The sequence below is a fragment of the Bufo bufo genome, chromosome 5, assembly GCF_905171765.1.
Source record: "Bufo bufo chromosome 5, aBufBuf1.1, whole genome shotgun sequence".
NCBI classification, from domain to species: Eukaryota; Metazoa; Chordata; class Amphibia; order Anura; family Bufonidae; genus Bufo; species Bufo bufo.
This window is the reverse complement of record NC_053393.1, coordinates 135,050,605-135,069,281: the sequence shown is the minus strand read 5'-3', so window position 1 is coordinate 135,069,281 and position 18,677 is coordinate 135,050,605. Positions and strand designations below refer to the sequence as shown.

The window sequence follows — 18,677 nt, the reverse complement described above, 5'->3', positions numbered from 1 at the left end:
TCCCATTCACTTTGAACACAGCAATTGTAGTTACACTACGTCCCAATTCAAATGAATGGGATGGAGGAGCCGTAATTACTGCTCGCCGCTGCAGTACCGACGGTGAGCAGGTAAACATTAAAGAGAATGCTGTGCTCGCAGGAGTGCTACATTCTCTTCATACAGCTGATCGCAGGGGTGCCAAGAGTTGGAGCCACGCAGATCTGATATTGATGTCCTATCCTGAGGACACATCATCAATATGGGAAAAGCAGAACACCTCTTTAATTGAAGCTAACTCACAGCATCATAGATAACTATAATGCTGTGACTTCGGGTCTGTAAACTGGCGTTCGGGCTGGGACACAAAAAACGGATGTGCTAGGCATGTGCACCTGGTCTAATAGTCTACTGAAGTCTGGGGATTTTTATTGTTCTATTGTGAATGCTGCGTCCACCCCGAAAACACCTCTCTAGGACTGCAATGTGTCTTTGGGCCCACTGAAGTCACAGTAAAGTGGCGGGCTGGTGTGATCACAATGTTTCCTTATGGAACATAACTTGTACGACAATTACAACCACTGCAACAAGACCAGAAATCTTGTGACTGTCGCACAACTTTTCCTTCCTGTAGTCATCTGCAACTTTACCAAGTCTGAAGGTCACCTAAATTCCCAAATTGAAATGGATTTCAGCACCCAACTCAGTCACTCACTGGAAACTATTAAAGTGTAGTTTATGTGGCTGAACATAGACCAGGCTAGGTGAGATGACTGTAAATCCATAGACATATCACACTTATTCTAAGTCAGGGTTTCTCAACTCCGGTCCTTGGGACCCACCTACCAGTCATGTTTTCAGGATTTCCTTAGTATTGAGCAGGTGATATAATTAGTGTCCATGATTCAGGACTTACCACAGGTATTCATACTGTGGGATATTCTGAAATCCTGACCAGTAGATGGGTCCTGAGGACCGGTTTTGAGAAACCCTAAATAATCACATCCAATGACCATGACTGGTTTGTCATCCACTTACTCTGCTCATAGAGTCAAAACATTTCCTGACCAACGACTCGACATCATTGGGCCGATCCTGTACATTTATCCAGTCCAGCAGTGACACATTGAAGAGTGGGCTTTCCTCGTCCATAGGGTCCACAAACTCTGGGTTCTCTTGCTCTGTACGATTGTCATGTACATCCTGCGACACATGTTCTCCCGATGTAGACAGAGACGCTAATAAAGCCGGATTTCTCTGTTTTGTTTCATCATATTGCACCAAGTCAGTTGTCTTCTCAGCTTCCAGTTCATCACCTTCTCCATCCGTAGAAGACATCAACCTATCTAAACACATCCTATAGCTATGTCGAGTTAGACACTCTAGCAGCGGGATCTTGGCCATGACAGAAACAGCGGTTCCTAAACTAGAAAAAGAATTCAAAGAATTTAATGACTTAGGACTGTGTGCGTTCCATCTCACTGACGTTACATGAATGAATGCCTGAAAAGATCTGCATTTTTTCCCCCAAAACACTGACAATTTTATTTATAAGTGAGGCATGGCAGATTTCAGTGACAACGTTTTAAAGAAAAAACAGAGCTTTTTTTACTAATCCTGGACTAATTTTGGAATGAATAGCCACGCCATAATTTTGCCGAAAACCCGCCAGCGGATGCATTCTTTCTCAATGGGAGGTAGCGCCAATGATTGTGGAGTGGCAGTTTATAGTAGCGGCCACACAACGAGAAGGGACATTTAAGCCAACCCTCCGCGATCCTTAGTGCTCCCATAGAAAAAAAGGGGGAGGCAGAAAGGGCGCAGCCACCGGTGAGTTTTCAGCTAAATTTCAGCATGGCTGTCCATGCCCAAACCCGATGCCAGACTACCCCTGACTCTATCATCAAACACCCCCTGACTGGTGACAACTACTTGTCAATTCCCTCATAATTTCCAGGAGAAATAATAGAGGGAGAACACTACATTCCAAGTAAAGATGCTCCAGAATTATTATATTCTAAGGAAAACAAGAATTTGCTACAACAGACGTGTCAAGAGAGGGACCGGAAACTCTGCAAAAACAGGACAAATATCAGCAAAATCTACCATGCTGCTCCAATCACTGCTGACAGGATCAGAATGTGCAGGGACAAAGGGTAACACCCAGTTGTCAATTTATGTATTATTTCATGGGGAATACAAGTATTTGGAAAAAAACAGACATGGAGTAAGGAGCGGTGACAAACATGAGCATTAAAGTGGATCTGTCACCAATTTTTCGGACTAAGTTGTCAGTCCTAACATTTCCAGTGCATGCCGATGAGTCCTCAAATGAATGGTCTCCTCTGACTGACAGTTTAGCAGCAGGTGGTCGTGGAAAGCTAGGAGCTCACATATATCAGGACTCATCGGCATGCTGCCCGGTACAAGATCATATCAAACCAGCGCGGGCAATTATAGATAGTAACCCAGAGTTTTGCTCAGGGGGATGTGTGTCACTAGTTTATTCTGCCCTTAGTTTGGACACCATAAAACAGGTGACGCATCCCCTTTAATTCATGTAATAAAAACGTAACCACAGTGACGCTGTAAATGCTGCAATAGCCAGATACCATTAAACTAGATGAGACATATAGATGTCATTACTTTTTTTTTTATACATACAAGATTCTTCTCCACCTAAGAGAACTGATATTTATGGTTTTCTCTATGTTCTTTAATATGGCTCTAAAAGAAAAGCACTACTACAAAAATTGATTGGATAAATTATTACTCGGGTTACTATGTTCATCACAAACAGTACACCCCTGAAAAAGTCGTTTTAAAGAAGCCCCTTCAGCACTCCTGATGTGCCTGTTTTAATAGCTTCATGCCTTCCCCATGTAATAACAATTCTGGAGCATCTATTCTTATGTCTGTATATTGTGCCATTCCTTTATTATTTCTACTAGAAGTTATGAATGAATTTCTAGCAGTCTGCAGTAAGGGTACTGAGGGGTGGTAACCAGTTGGGGGGGTGTCTCTGCACAGACTGAAAATGGCATCACTGATTGGGTAGAGTGAGACTGTGCAGGGACACACCCCCAATTGGTTACCTCCCCTCAGTACCCTATTGATAAATATCCTGCATAGTACTAATAAGGTCATCTTCCCATTGGATGTAACTGGGGCAGAAAAAAATCTGAGATGAATTTGTGGCAAGACATGCAGATTTGTTGTGGATTTTGCCAGAGACTTGACCCTAAGCACGAAAATCTAAAGTGACAATCTGCAGCATAAAGTAGCACTCTGCAGATTTACGATTCGCACCACAGGTCAATGTTTTCTGCAGCGTGTGGAAACGCTCATCCACTTTGCTTCTACTGGAAATACTGTGGATTGTCTGCTTAAATAGGATGGAAAATCTGCAGCGTGTCTGCCTCATGAGAAACACTTAAAAAGAAATTAAAAACAAAAAGGTCAAAAATAATGAGTGCATATAACAGGCAATGCAGAAAAGGTAATTTAATATATCAGGATGCTGAATCTATGAGAATCCGTTCTGTTCATTGTTAAGACAAACGACACAGTGTAAGGGCTCGAGTACACAAGCGCAGCCGTTTTAGCAGATCGGCAAAACACGGATACTGGCCGTGTGCATTTGCGTAATGGAATGTCTGGTCCATAATAGAACAGTCCTATCCTTGTCTGTAATGCAGACAAGAACAGGACATGTTCTATGTTTTTGCAGATGCCACGGTACGGACAGATGGATGCGGACATTGAAGTGAATGGGCCCGCATCCGTTCTTCAAAAAATTCAGATCGGATGCCAACAAAATCATGGTGGTGTGCACGAGCCCTAAAGGTGTATGTGCAATACAGCAGTAACAACAGCTAGGATTGCTTGGCGGCGGTCCAATATCTGTGACCACCAATGGCCCTGAAAATGAAAGGGGTTGCAGCACTGGTGGAGCGCTGAGTCCCCATCACTGTTTTTCTCTGCAATTCAGTGTCCCAGGCACCTGCTTTGGAAGGAACCGCAGTACAGCGCTACTCAAGTGAACAGGGCCGACTGCATGCCTTGCACAGCCCGGTGGATATGTCATCACTAGAGATGAGCGAACTTCTGTTTTAAGTTCGGCGTCTAAAGTTCGACTTCCGGTTAGCGGAGGATCCCGATATGGATTCCGAATTCCGTTGTGGTCCGTGGTAGCGGAATCAATAATGGCCATTATTGATTCCGCTACCACGGACCACAACGGAATTCGGAATCCATATCGGGATCCTCCGCTAACCGGAAGCCGAACTTTAGACGCTGAACTTAAAACAGAAGTTCGCTCATCTCTAGTCATCACTTTACAAGATGGGAATACCCTTGTAATAAATCAGATGACGCTCATATTCTGGCAACTTACCTGGTTAACTTCATCTTTATATCATCTACAGACTGTATATATTTTGAGTAGGCATTTTCAAACTTGAAAAGCAGCTTTTGGTATGAATGCGTACAATCTTCTAGGTTGGCCATAATAGCAGCCCAGCCCTGATGCTGCAGATGCTCGTCATGTACCAGACCTTCACAAAAGGAACAAAGCTTCTTGGCTACCTCATACATTTCCTGCGAGGAGATAAAAAAATAAAATAAATCTCTTCAAGGGGTTGTCCTTTCTCAGCCTTTCATGATTAAGATGGGAATAACCGCAATGACTGCCAACCATTGGAAGTGGTGATATGGAAACATCCAAGTAGCTGGCACTCCGACACCCCCAGCCATGAAAGGCCGAGATCGGACAACCACTTTAAATGAACACTTCTGCCTCAATGACATACATAAAGACTAGACTTTATGTTGTGTAAAATTCATTTTAACATTTCTTAAGTTATGATTACAAAATTACAAATACTAGAAGTGATATCAGGGCAGGGGTATTGTGCAATTCTTTCCTCCAAGTGACAGAATGACTGTCTATTAACCCTTGATTTTGTACCCTTTCCAGGAGATAAAAATACGTTTTCTGCAGCATTCGGTCTCATGCACACAACAGTGTCCATTTTGCGGCATACAAACCATAAATCCGCAAAATACGGATGCAGTCCGTGTGCTGGCCAGTGGCCACATTTATTTTTTTGTTGACCCATTGACTTCAATGGGTCCGTGGTCCACATTTTGCAGACATATTCTACCTTTTTGCAGAAAGGACACGCATCCGTATCTCCGTTTCACAGAAAAATGGAACATTTCATATACTTTGCTGCAAATGTAGACCACAAACCCATTGAAGTCAACGGGTCCTTAAAAAAATGTGGATGCAACGGGGAAGGTATCTGCAATTTGCAGGCTGCAAAATACATACGGTCATGTGTGTGAGGCCTTAAAGGTCTTTCTGGGCAACTAATATTGATGACTTATCTTCAGGACAGGACATTAATATCGGATCAGCTGTATCTCCCAGCCACTAGCATTTTTAAATGGAGCACAACTAACATTACATGAATATTAAAAGAATGGCCATTAAAAACAGCAAAACTGTATGTTTTTAATGCCTGTTTTTTTTTCTTTTTTATATATATGGGTGCGTTCTACGGCCATTAAAAACATCCCCCTTCAATAGTATGTCTGTGAAGGTTCTCATTTATCCAGGTCATGGTATATCTGTAAAGAATAAATCAAGGCAACTGGACTTACTGTAGATTTCTAGAAAAAGTTTCACTCGTTCTTCCAACGAGCTTTCTCAATTCTGAGTGACTGTACAAGAATTCTCTGGGAATAAATATGAAACCGAATCAACATCTGGTAATTATACCCAGCATGGGGTCAGAGGTCATTATACCCAGCATGGGGTCAAAGGTGTTGATTCCATTATCCTAATTGGAGTCAGTAGGTGATAATGACCTCCCAGAAAAAGGTGTCAAGACAGCATTGTATGTGGCAGACAATAGATGTCTAAACCCCCCCCCCCCCCCCCCCCCCCGCCTCTAATCAAGCTTGGCTTCTCCATTTTTACGTAGATGGCCTCCTTCGCACTTATATCTTGTGGGTATCCAGATTGGGCCTTTGTCAAAACAGAAGGAAGGAAAAGAAAGAGCACTACCAGTGAGGGTGAGAAGCATGACAGACGCAAGAATATGGTTATCCCATATGTAGCTGGGGTGTTTGAGAAACTCAAAAGGATTTTTAATAAACATCACATCCCTGTCTGCTTTAAACCCAGCAACACACTGAGGCAACAACTGGTTCACCCAAAAGACCCAACGCCTAAACACAAGATGGACAACATTGTGTATGCAGTTCAGTGCAATGAGGAATGCTCAGAACTGTATATCGGCGAAAGAAAACAACAACTACATCAGCGTATGGCTCAGCATAGAAGAGCCAAAACCTCTGGTCAAGATTCAGCTGTGCACTTACATCTAAAAGAAACAGGTCACACCTTTGAAGACAGTCAAGTACGTGTTTTGGATAAGGAGGCCGATTGGTACAAACGAGGTGTGAAGGAGGCCATCTACGTAAAAATGGAGAAGCCAAGCTTGAATAGAGGCGGGGGGCTTAGACATCTATTGTCTGCCACATACAATGCGGTCTTGACACCTTTTTCTGGGAGGTCATTATCACCTACTGACTCCAATTAGGATAATGGTATCAACACCTTTGACCCCATGCTGGGTATAATGACCTCTGACCCCATGCTGGGTATAATGACCTCTGACCCCATGCTGGGTATAATTACCAGATGTTGATTCGGTTACATATTTATTCCCAGAGAATTCTTGTACAGTCACTCAGAATTGAGAAAGCTCGTTGGAAGAACGAGTGAAACGTTTTCAAGAAATCTACAGTTAGTCCAGTTGCCTTGATTTATTCTTTACCGATACTTCAATACAGGGAGTGCAGAATTATTAGGCAAATGAGTATTTTGACCACATCATCCTCTTTATGCATGTTGTCTTACTCCAAGCTGTATAGGCTCGAAAGCCTACTACCAATTAAGCATATTAGGTGATGTGCATCTCTGTAATGAGAAGGGGTGTGGTCTAATGACATCAACACCCTATATCAGGTGTGCATAATTATTAGGCAACTTCCTTTCCTTTGGCAAAATGGGTCAAAAGAAGGACTTGACAGGCTCAGAAAAGTAAAAAATAGTGAGATATCTTGCAGAGGGATGCAGCACTCTTAAAATTGCAAAGCTTCTGAAGCGTGATCATCGAACAATCAAGCGTTTCATTCAAAATAGTCAACAGGGTCGCAAGAAGCGTGTGGAAAAACCAAGGCGCAAAATAACTGCCCATGAACTGAGAAAAGTCAAGCGTGCAGCTGCCAAGATGCCACTTGCCACCAGTTTGGCCATATTTCAGAGCTGCAACATCACTGGAGTGCCCAAAAGCACAAGGTGTGCAATACTCAGAGACATGGCCAAGGTAAGAAAGGCTGAAAGATGACCACCACTGAACAAGACACACAAGCTGAAACGTCAAGACTGGGCCAAGAAATATCTCAAGACTGATTTTTCTAAGGTTTTATGGACTGATGAAATGAGAGTGAGTCTTGATGGGCCAGATGGATGGGCCCATGGCTGGATTGGTAAAGGGCAGAGAGCTCCAGTCCGACTCAGACGCCAGCAAGGTGGAGGTGGAGTACTGGTTTGGGCTGGTATCATCAAAGATGAGCTTGTGGGGCCTTTTCGGGTTGAGGAAGGAGTCAAGCTCAACTCCCAGTCCTACTGCCAGTTTCTGGAAGACACCTTCTTCAAGCAGTGCTACAGGAAGAAGTCTGCATCCTTCAAGAAAAACATGATTTTCATGCAGGACAATGCTCCATCACACGCGTCCAAGTACTCCACAGCGTGGCTGGCAAGAAAGGGTATAAAAGAAGAAAATCTAATGACATAGCCTCCTTGTTCACCTGATCTGAAACCCCATTTAGAACCTGTGGTCCATCATCAAATGTGAGATTTACAAGGAGGGAAAACAGTACACCTCTCTGAACAGTGTCTGGGAGGCTGTGGTTGCTGCTGCACGCAATGTTGATGGTGAACAGATCAAAACACTGACAGAATCCATGGATGGCAGGCTTTTGAGTGTCCTTGCAAAGAAAGGTGGCTATATGGGTCACTGATTTGTTTTTGTTTTGTTTTTGAATGTCAGAAATGTATATTTGTGAATGTTGAGATGTTATATTGGTTTCACTGGTAAAAATAAATAATTGAAATGGGTATATATTTGTTTTTTGTTAAGTTGCCTAATAATTATGCACAGTAATAGTCACCTGCACACACAGATATCCCCCTAAAATAGCTAAAACTAAAAACAAACTAAAAACTACTTCCAAAAATATTCAGCTTTGATATTAATGAGTTTTTTGGGTTCATTGAGAACATGGTTGTTGTTCAATAATAAAATGAATCCTCAAAAATACAACTTGCCTAATAATTCTGCACTCCCTGTAGTATGGGGTCTCTGAAAACGGCCCAAAATAGGACATGTCCCATATTTTTTCGGTCGCTATTCACTGGCTGTTAAAATAATAGGTGTGAATAGGCCCATTGTCTTCAATGGTTCTGAAAACTGCCATTTTTCACAGTTGTGTAAATTTATCCTTAATACATGTTTGAGAAGAGATTGTGATCAGCTTTAGTTTGTTTGGATTGGACGTGATGACCTGCAAATATCGCCTCATTTTAATTCCGAAAAAATCCAATAAATAAACTGTACTCAAACCTACTTACAACTTGCACACTGCTCACCTCTCTGTCCAGTCCAGTTTAGAGGGGGTTAAGCACTGACCATTAGAAAAAGAGCACATTTCTTACCACTGCGAGCTGTGTCCTAGAGGCGACAGTGTGAAAAACAGCAGGCATCATAAGGGACTCCTCAACTTTTAATTCCATTTCATTCTCGGCAGAAAATGTTGTCCTCGGGATGACCGGAGGCCGTTCACATAATATCATCTCTTTATTGAAGAGGAATATTGGATTGGTGTCCTGTGTTGGCAAAACAAACGATAATACAGAATGACCAAAGTGTAGGTGCCACTGTACTGTGAATGACGAAAGATACGTCTGGTAGTGCCATCGACTGCAATGGAATCTCTTTCCTTTCCAATGAAGGTGCCATAAAGCAAACACACTCTGCTGCACAGTGTGCCTCAAACATGGTCGCCTCCCGGGAAGGTTTTTTTTTTCTTTAAGCTTTATTTAAGTTCCCATATTTACAATTTACAATAAATCCAATTTCATCCCAGCATTCTTCCACCCACCCATACCCAGCCAGGAGCAGAAAAGGAGAAAAATATTTAGAAGCCAAAGGGAGACTATATTCTCAGTTAATCCCAATAACTCCAAACAGTCCTCCACTGCTTCAGTGCCCCCTGCACTGCCCAATCTGCTGGCTGAGCTGCCTGCCCTGTGTTTCCCTTCCCATTGGATTCTTCAGCAAAGTTTAACCCCTTCCACCATCAGCAGCACAGGTTTGGAGGCTCTGCCTCAAGTACTGAGAAGCTGCAGGGTCTTCTCTTCTCCAGGCAGTAAAGAGACAAGTGCTGTGCATAGGATCTTCCCTCCCTCCTCACCATGCAGACACAGAGCTGACAAAGACTGGAGGAGTTCTCTCCTCTGTACTCTTCTGCTGGCTGTAAGGAAGTGTCTGCAGAGCATTGCACAAGAACAGGTAGAAGGAAGATCCTGTGTGTATCAGCAATGTCATTGTACTGCACTGCTGAGACTTGTAGTCCCAGACATACAACATGAGGATTCCAGCAGTCAAGGTATCAATTTTATTCACTCCTTTTGCAGTGCAGGGGGAGGGAAAGGCAGTCTTTATTGACACCCAAAAATATTAATGAGGAAAACCTCAGAGATTGTTGTTTCACACCCCCACAGCTCTGCAACTGCATGTAAACAAAGGGCTAGAACAGACCATTAGATTTACAGTGCTTAATTTTTATTTTACATGACTTGGACAAACCCTTTAAGAACCAGTAACCAATGGTATTTTTTTTTCTTCAAATTAGGCTACTTTCACACTGGCGTCTTGAATTCCGTTTGTGAGATCCGTTTCAGGGATCTCACAAACGGTTCAAAACGGATCAGTTTAGCCCCAATGCATTCTGAATGGATAAGGATCCGTTCAGAATGCATCAGTTTGGCTCCGTTCCGCCTCCATTCCGCTCTGGATGCGGACACCAAAACGCTGCTTGCAGCGTTTTGGTGTCCTGGTGTCTGCCTGGCGATGTGGAGCCAAACGGATCCGTCCTGTCTTACAATGTAAGTCAATAGGGACGGATCTGTTTTCACTGACACAATATGGTGCAATTGAAAACGTTTTGACTTAGACTTTTTTTTTTTAAGAATAATGCAAACGTATCCGTTCTGAACGGATACAAGCGTTTGCATTATAGGTGCGGATCCGTCTGTGCAGATACCAGATGGATCCGCACATAACGCAGGTGTGAAAGTAGCCTTAGTTGTACGAGACCTGTTTGAACCATATTTAGTTCATATACTGTATTAAATTGCTTTTATTTTTTTGGGGGAAAGATAAAAAACACATTATTTTGTGGAATTTATTTTTGCAGCGTTCACTGTGTGCCAAATTAATATTTTTTTTAATATTTTTTCTCTTCTCCCTAAAGCAAGTCAGCTCCCCCATTGCCTGACCCTCCTCCACCAGGCTGGCTGAGATCACAGCAAGCTGAAATGGAGAGGGCTGCTTTAACTCTTCATATCTTGGCCTGGGTGGCAGCTAGAGATATGGATCTGACAATCTAACTTTTAAAATAAGACCAGAATCACAGCATTATCTCCACTACATTGGGAGATATAGCTCCACTACTATCTATATCGGGAGAGAGACTTGTTAGAAACTGGGACAGGAGTGAAAGCAGCTGAAACCTGCTTTCACTTTCAGATATTATCATTCCCGCCCGGATTTCTAACAGCGATATCTCCCAAAGTAGAGGAAATAATGCTGTGTGCTTAGACTGTCAGCTTTATAAAAAAAAATCCCAGGTCCATATCTCTAGCTGTTACCGATCCCGAGATATTAGGGGTTAAAACTCTGCTCAACTTGAACTGTTAGGTCTTTTTTTCAAGCTCGGGCAAAACTGTTATGGGGTTAATGAACATAAACTGAAATCTAAATCAGATTATAAAATATAATGAGACATTAATACTTACAGTACCAGCGCTGTAACTGCACACCCTTCTGTCAGGTGCCATACATTCTCCTCCATTTACGACAAGTATCTGGTGCTGAACAGAGATCTTGTACTTAGACTGAATAGCATGTTTAAGGTCAGTCACCCTGTGTACAAACAGAGGGGAAAAAAAACAGTTTATTTAATGTTTTATTTCATTCACATTCCCTTGGCCACAAAAACCCCATTCTGTCACAGGGGGCTGCAGCGAGCAATGTTGTGGTGGAGGCCCTTCGTCAGTCAGTGTGTGTGCTCTTGACAGCAATGTTACGAAGAAATTCTGGCTCCCACAGTTAATGGAGCACTGGTTTAAAAGCCCTGATTCAAGGACACATGAAAATGTAAAGAAATGGATGCAAGATTGAGGAGAACACATTTTTGTCACCTGCTTTCTGACAGGAGGTTGGTACAATTTAGGGCTCATGCACACAAACGTATTTTCTTTCCGAGTCCGTTCGTTTTTTTTGCGGACTGTATGCAAAAAAAAAAAAAAACTGAAGTTACTCCGTGTGCATTCCGTCCACATGTCCTTTCCACAAAAAAATAGAACATGTCCTATTATTGAACCGCATTACGGACAAGGATAGTACTGTTCCATTAGGGGCCAGCTGTTCTGTTCCGCAAAATACGGAATACACATGGACGCCATCCGTATTTTTTTCGGACCACAAGAATTGGGCAGCATGAACCTGGTGACAGCTTCGCTTCAGTCATTAAATGGGCTGTCTGGGACTTTCTTACTGATGACCTACCCTTAAGATAGCAAATCAGGGGGCACTCCTCCCGCAGAGCTCCAGCATCAGAATCAGGTATCGGACCTACATAGCTCCATCCACCTGGTTACTGCAGCACTGTTCCCCTTTATAGTGACCAAGCAAAGACACGTAGATATTCCTTTCTTTCTCAAATGTATAAAATGGCCACAGAGAATTAACAAAAGTGCCAAGTTCCTTTGTTAGTTTTGGACTCTCGGTAAGAGGAAATCATCTTTCAGCAGTGGTATAAAAACAACAACTAATATAAAAGACTAGCAGAATGACCCGGCTTCGCAGGGGTATATTTCATCTATTTCATTTAATGTTTGTGTGTGTCGTTAAAAGATATCGACAGTATCCACTATAACAGTCACATCTACAGCACCATGCCCCTTTAACAGTGACCTCCATTGCGGCCACCCCTTTATTAGTGACCCCGTCTCGTTAACAGTGATTTCCACAATAACCCGCCCCCTTAACAGTGACCTCCACAGAGCTCCGTTTCCTTAAAATGTGACCTAAGCACTGTGCTGTCTGAGCGTGAGCTGCAGGGAGAAAGTCACCCTCCCCCCCCCCCCCCCCCCACCCGTGCAGCTGACAGAAGTTGGTTTTTAACTTCACTTTTTCAATCCCCGTAAGCTGTGGGGTGGGAGGGGGCATGGCCTAACAGGGCCAAAGCGTGGCTTTTGAAAGTGGCCTGAATGGCCACCCTACCTGCCCCCTTAACTGTGACCTCCACAGCACTCCGCTACCTTAACAGTGTCATCCACAGTGCCCTGCCCCTTTAAAGCTGACCTACAGCAGTGAAGAAAAACAGCTAGGTTGTTATGGAAACCTGGTGTAAAACTGTGTATGTGGAGACTAAGCTTCTATTGGCTGATAAGGGTCATGTGACCAGGCTTCTATTGGCTAATGATTTTTTTGGGAATATCTCAGGAATAGTATGTGCTAGAGAGCCGAGACCCGGTCTAAAACCTTCCCCGGCAACTGTTGTACCTGTGTGCCAAATGTTAGGATTGTAAATGCCATGGTGCGGATTCCTTTTGCGGACATACACACACTGAATTTTATATATTAGATGCGATTATTTAACGCATGCTAGAGGTTTGTAGGCTAGGACAGCGCTAAAGCCTGGCCATCAGTGCGGGTGACATGACTGGGCTCACTGCTGGGCAGAAGCCTCTGCATAGGTCACTCTATGAAGAGCCCAGTACGTCACCGGATCTCCACAAAAAGATTTGCATGCTGCAATGCTCATATCAGCGGGCTGTCTGGGTGAAAATGGGAGTATGTCTGGGTTCAGAGCTGAACCCTTTAAAGGGAACCTGTCACCGGGATTTTGGGTATAGAGCTGAGGACATGGGTTGCTAGATCGCCGCTAGCACATCCACAGTACCCCGTCCCCATAGCTCTGTGTGCTTTTATGGTGTATAAAAACCGATTTGATACATATGCAAATTAACCTGAGATGAGTCAGAGCTTGAAAATATGACTCTTCTCTGGTCACACAAGCAAGATATGACTCTTTTATGTTAATTTGCATATGTATCAAATCGGTTTTTTTACACAATAAAAGCACACAGAGCTATGGGGACTGGGTACTGCGGATGTGCTAGCGGCCATCTAGCAACCCATGTCCTCAGCTCTATACCCAAAATCCCGGTGACAGGTTCCCTTTAAGTATATTTCTACTGCGATAGACAGGGATGGAATACAAATATCTTTGAAAATTCAGCATCACAGGCAACGGACTAAGCTCCTTCATTAAGAGTATGTTCACATGATGCGGGTACACTGTGGATTTTCCACCATGGATTGTGACAAACACACATTTTACAGTACCTTTAAAGTGGATTAGAGTTGAAGTAATCTCCTCCACACGCTGCAACATAAATTGAAGCGTGGTGTGGATTTTAAAGGACGTCTGTCAGCAGGTCTTTGCAGATCACTCATTGATAGTGAATGGACAGGCTTGAATAGTCTACTAACCCCTTCCAGATCTCTGCCGTACATGTACAGCGGAACTCCATTCTTTAAAGGTGGCGCCCGCTCAGAAGCCGAGCATGCTCCATAGCCGCCAGGTGCCTGCTGTTTTACACAGCAGACACCCAGAGGCAATGTCCATGATTGGCGATAACGTCAATCACGGACATTTAACCCCTCAGATGCTGTGGTAAATTGCAACCATGGCATCCTAGAGTTCTTTTCAAGGAGCGCTACACTCCCAAGGCCTCAACAGCTCCCAGTGGGAGACCCCGACTAATCACGAGAACAGGGGGGCCCTAACCAGTACAGCAACCTCCCCCCGCCGCCAAAAAACAAACAAAAAAAACAAAACAAAGCAGGCAGCCGGGCATGCATGTGGCCACACCATTCATTTCTATGATTTTATGGGAGTTCCACAGATGGCCGCTGTACTTGACTGTCTCTGGAACTCCCATAAATATTAATAGACAGGCAGAGCGCATGCCTGATCAGCTGCTCCATTCACTTTGGGGGCTGCACTGTGTAGGGGCCTCCTATTTTCATGACTGGTGAGGTTCCCAGCGGTAGGACCCCCACCGATCTAATAGTTGTCCACAGAGGTCGCAATAACACCTGTACAAGCGCCATAGACGCCTGTACAGCCAGTTTTACTCCCTAAAAAATGTCTAATGCATATGAATATGCACAATAATTTCACTGCCATTCATCAGCACGGAGCGCTGTGAACGGCATAGGCAGCGCAGCAATAGAGCGGGGGCCTGAAAGCTCCAATAACAGAGCTCCGTACAGTACAGAGCTTTGTCATTAGGGAGGAGGCTGCTGATTTGCCAGTATCAGCGCGCTGCTGTGCCATTGGCTGCTCCTCTCACGCCCCCTTTCTTCCGCGCGCTGAACGCAGCAGCAGATTCCTTTTCAGTTATTATGAAAACAGGGAGAGCGCCACCCCGCGCCATTGCCGGCTGCGGATGAAGTGCCAGGGACAGAATGGTGGGAACGGAGCCTCTGCTGACCATGTGCCCAGGTGATGGGACACAAGAAGTCCCAGCATGCCCTGCAGGCTTCTATCTGCTACAGGGAGCTCAATGTGGAGGTTTATGAATGGAAAACCTAATAACCAAGAGGCTAAACAAAACCCTGCTTCTGACCCTTACGTTAAAACGTAACTTAAAGGAAAATAAGACATTAAAATACCTGCAGTTTCTCTAGATGACCTTATGTTGATAGTAGTGTTAATAGAGTCTCAGGGTTCTATAAAAGCAGGTACCCTACTTTTGAGACTCTATTAACACTACTATCAACATAAGCTCATCTAGAGAAACTGCAGGGTTTTTTTTATTCTTTTTCTTCTGTCCTGCCTCCTGTGCAATCGTCCCAGACCACTACTGCTCCCTGCCACAACCACCAGACGGCCCTGTTCAATTCTGATTGCACTGAATTTTGCACAACTTACCGCTCCGATTCCTACGTGACAGATTTGGTGCTTAGAGAAATGTAGGGATTCAGTCTTCTGAGAGGAAAATCTAAAATGGTCAAAATTTGCTATTTCGTCACGGAAGACATTATAGAGAAGACGAGTAATGATTTCCCTGCATAAATGGCAACCCCTTAATGTCATATAGGCCTACGCATTATATATATGAATAACTAAAATTTTCATACTCCTCCTCAGCTAAAAATACAAAAAAAATGGTAAAAGGACAATTTTTACTTTTCCCCCAAAAATGTAGTGCAACCTCTGTTTGTCCCCTATCCTGTGGAAACAGGGGGATAACAGTATAAGGCCTCATGCACACGACCGTTGTTCGGGTCCGCATCCGAGCCGCCGTTTTGGCGGCTCGGATGCGGACCCATTCACTTCAATAGAGCCGCAAAAGATGCGGACAGCACTCAGTGTGCTGTCCGCATCCGTGGCTCCGTTCCGCGGCCCCGCTAAAAAAATAGAACATGTCCTATTCTTGTCCGCGCTTTGCGGACAAGAATAGGCATTTATATTGCCGGCGCTCGTTCCGTTCCGCAAATAGCGGAAGGCAACACAGGCGGCTTCCGTTGTTTGCGGATCCGCGGTTTGCGGACCGCACAAAATGGCACGGTCGTGTGCATGAGGCCTAAACCTAATACCCCTTTAATTCAGATGCTATTGTACCTTTTGCCAAAATGAAGAAAACGCACAACCGCTATTAGGGAACAAGCAGCTCAAAGCATTTTTTCATTTCCACCTAAAATGTTCTTTCCAGTTGTCTGTGTATTCTCTGTGTAATGAGCTCAGGACATTGCTTCAGCAATACACAGCAAGAGCAGACATTGTCTGGCGGGATCTGGAATGCCACTTATTGAAATACCAGGGTGGACACGTATGATGGCGCTCCTGCTAACAGGTCACAGATGATGTAGACTAGGTCATAGATGATGTGGACTGGAGCAGAAAGTGGAATAATCAAGGAGCTATTTACAGAGTATAAAGGGACGGCAGATCATTCATTAGAGAATTACAGCCGGAGAGAAATAAATATATTTTTGAAATCTAAATTGGTCCAAAATTCTGCAGCAATTCATTTCTTTATGTAACTTTATAGATATAACTAAAAGCTGTAAATGGATTCTCCAGCCCCTGGCCATTTTTACTAAAAGCGCTCTCCCCTGCCGGATCTCTCTGCATTCCAGCATTGCCGAAAGCTACTGCATCGCCGTCCGGCCCCATTCACAAACTTGGCAGGAATTTGCCAGACGAAAACGTCAGAGACGGGATGCAGACCTCTCTTTGGCAGGCTGCCCCCTGCAGAAACAGCCGGCCAGAGATGTCTGACGCTAGTGTGAAACTAGCCTTAGAATACCATACAATAACAAGCTCACTAGGCGGGTTAACGGTGTGGCCAGTCATTTCCTGTATGTCAAGAGGGAGCAGGAAGTAGAAGCCAATGGGCACCTGGGAAGACTCAGCCTGGTGAAGGGTCACTTTTTTTTCACTTGAGTGAATGGACAAAGAATTTAAAGGGGTTGTCCAGTGCTGTCCTTTAGAATTGGTCATCAAAATCTGATCTGCGGAGTCGGACACCCGGCACCCCTGCCGATGATCACAAGTTATGCAGTGGCACTAATAGCGTCCAGAACTAGACAACTACATCCACTGTGTAGCGTACGGACGGTTGCAGAGCTGTTTCCACCGAAGGGAGCTGAGCGAAGGTAACCCAGCACAGCCGCTACATTCTCAATGGACATATGCTTCCACTGGAGGCCGCAGGACACGGCTGATTGGTGGGGGTGCAGGAGCTCCGCTGACTGGATATGGATGATCTATCCTTAGGATAGCCCAGAAAACCTCTTTAATTCGCAAGTGCCCAGGGGCGGCGTTCACTGTGTTGGTGCCCAGGCTGCCCTGCCTTTTTTCATTGTTCCCCCGCCCCAGCCTCTGCATATGCCCGCCCTCCTATTCCCTTGTGTCATCCTAAGGTCTGGCCGAGATCCCGCGACTGTGCAGTGCCTCGCCGGGCCGGAGCATGCGCACTGCGATGCCCATTGTTGGCACGGCATCGCTTTAACTACTGCTCATGCTCCGGCGAACGGCTGGTTTTGCGCCGTTCGCCGGAGCATGTGCAGTAGTTAAAGCGATGCCGTGCGCATGCTCCGGCCCAGCAAAGCAGGGCAGTGTCGCGGGATCTCGGCCGGACCTTAGGATGACACAAGGGAATAGGAGGGTGGGCATATGCAGAGGCTGGGGCGGGGGAACAATGAAAAAGGGCAGGGCAGCCTGGGCACCAACACAGTGAACGCCGCCCCTGGGCACTTGAGTGCTCATTGGCATATCAATCAAAGTTCATTTTTCCAACTTCTGCAAGTCTAAAGACAAGGACAAAGGTACCATTACATTCATATAAGGTGTGCTATAGGGCAATGTAAGCGCTGTATATGGCCATATGGAGGTGACAGACTCCCTTTAAAGACCATCTGTCGGCAGACTTGTCCCTATGACACTGTCTGACCTGTTACATGTGCACTTGGCAGCTGAAGGCACCTGTGTTGGTCCCATGTTCATACAGTCCTGTATGAATCAAAAGACCACTTGAAAAATGGCAAAAAATCATATTTAGCATGGCTGGATCTTAACAAGGTTCCAAGTAGAGCTTCAACATGCAACAAGAAGAAATGGGAGTGAGACAAAACATTTTTTGAGCATTCAATTTAATGAAAACAACGAATAAACTGAAACAGGCTGTTTTTCAGATGATCAAAAGTTTAGGACCACACCTCCAAAAAAAAACTAAACTCCCCTAAAACAGAAATCCAACCTCCAAACATGAACTCAGTAATGAGTAGCTCCGCCGTTATTGTTTATCACTTCAAAAATTTGTTTCGGCATGCTTGATGCAAGCGTTTCCATGAGGTGAGTGGGAACATTTCTCCAAGTGGTGAAGACGGCCGCATGAAGGCCATCTACTGTCTGGAACTGTTGTCCATTTTTGTAAACTTCCCTTGCCATCCATCCCCAAAGGTTCTCAATTGGATTTAGATCAGGGGAACACGCAGGATGGGCCAAAAGAGTGATGTTATTCTCCTGGAAGAAGTCCCTTGTCCTGCGGGCATTGTGTACTGTAGCGTTGTCCTGTTGAAAAACCCAGTCGTTACCACACAGACGAGAGCCCTCAGTCATGAGGAATGCTCTCTGCAACATCTGGACATAGCCAGCGGCCGTTTGACGCCCCTGCACTTCCTGAAGCTCCATTGTTCCACTGAAGGAAAAAGCACCCCAGACCATTATGGCGCCCCCTCCACTGTGGCGCGTAGAAA

The 18,677-nt window shown here is 44.6% G+C and overlaps 1 protein-coding gene across 3 annotated transcripts in view; it reads right to left on the bottom strand.

The window, feature by feature from the left end:
- Window positions 1-18,677, bottom strand: part of RB1CC1 (RB1 inducible coiled-coil 1) — a 139,947-nt gene that overhangs the window by 87,968 nt on the left and 33,302 nt on the right. For all 3 annotated transcript variants that reach the window (XM_040434505.1, XM_040434507.1, XM_040434506.1), the window contains exons 3-6: window positions 11,135-11,261; window positions 8,771-8,941; window positions 4,376-4,578; window positions 1,018-1,405 (exon numbers count right to left, since the gene is read on the bottom strand). In XM_040434505.1, the coding sequence (XP_040290439.1) occupies window positions 1,018-1,405; window positions 4,376-4,578; window positions 8,771-8,941; window positions 11,135-11,261 (889 nt within the window). The remainder of the gene's footprint in view (window positions 1-1,017; window positions 1,406-4,375; window positions 4,579-8,770; window positions 8,942-11,134; window positions 11,262-18,677) is intronic.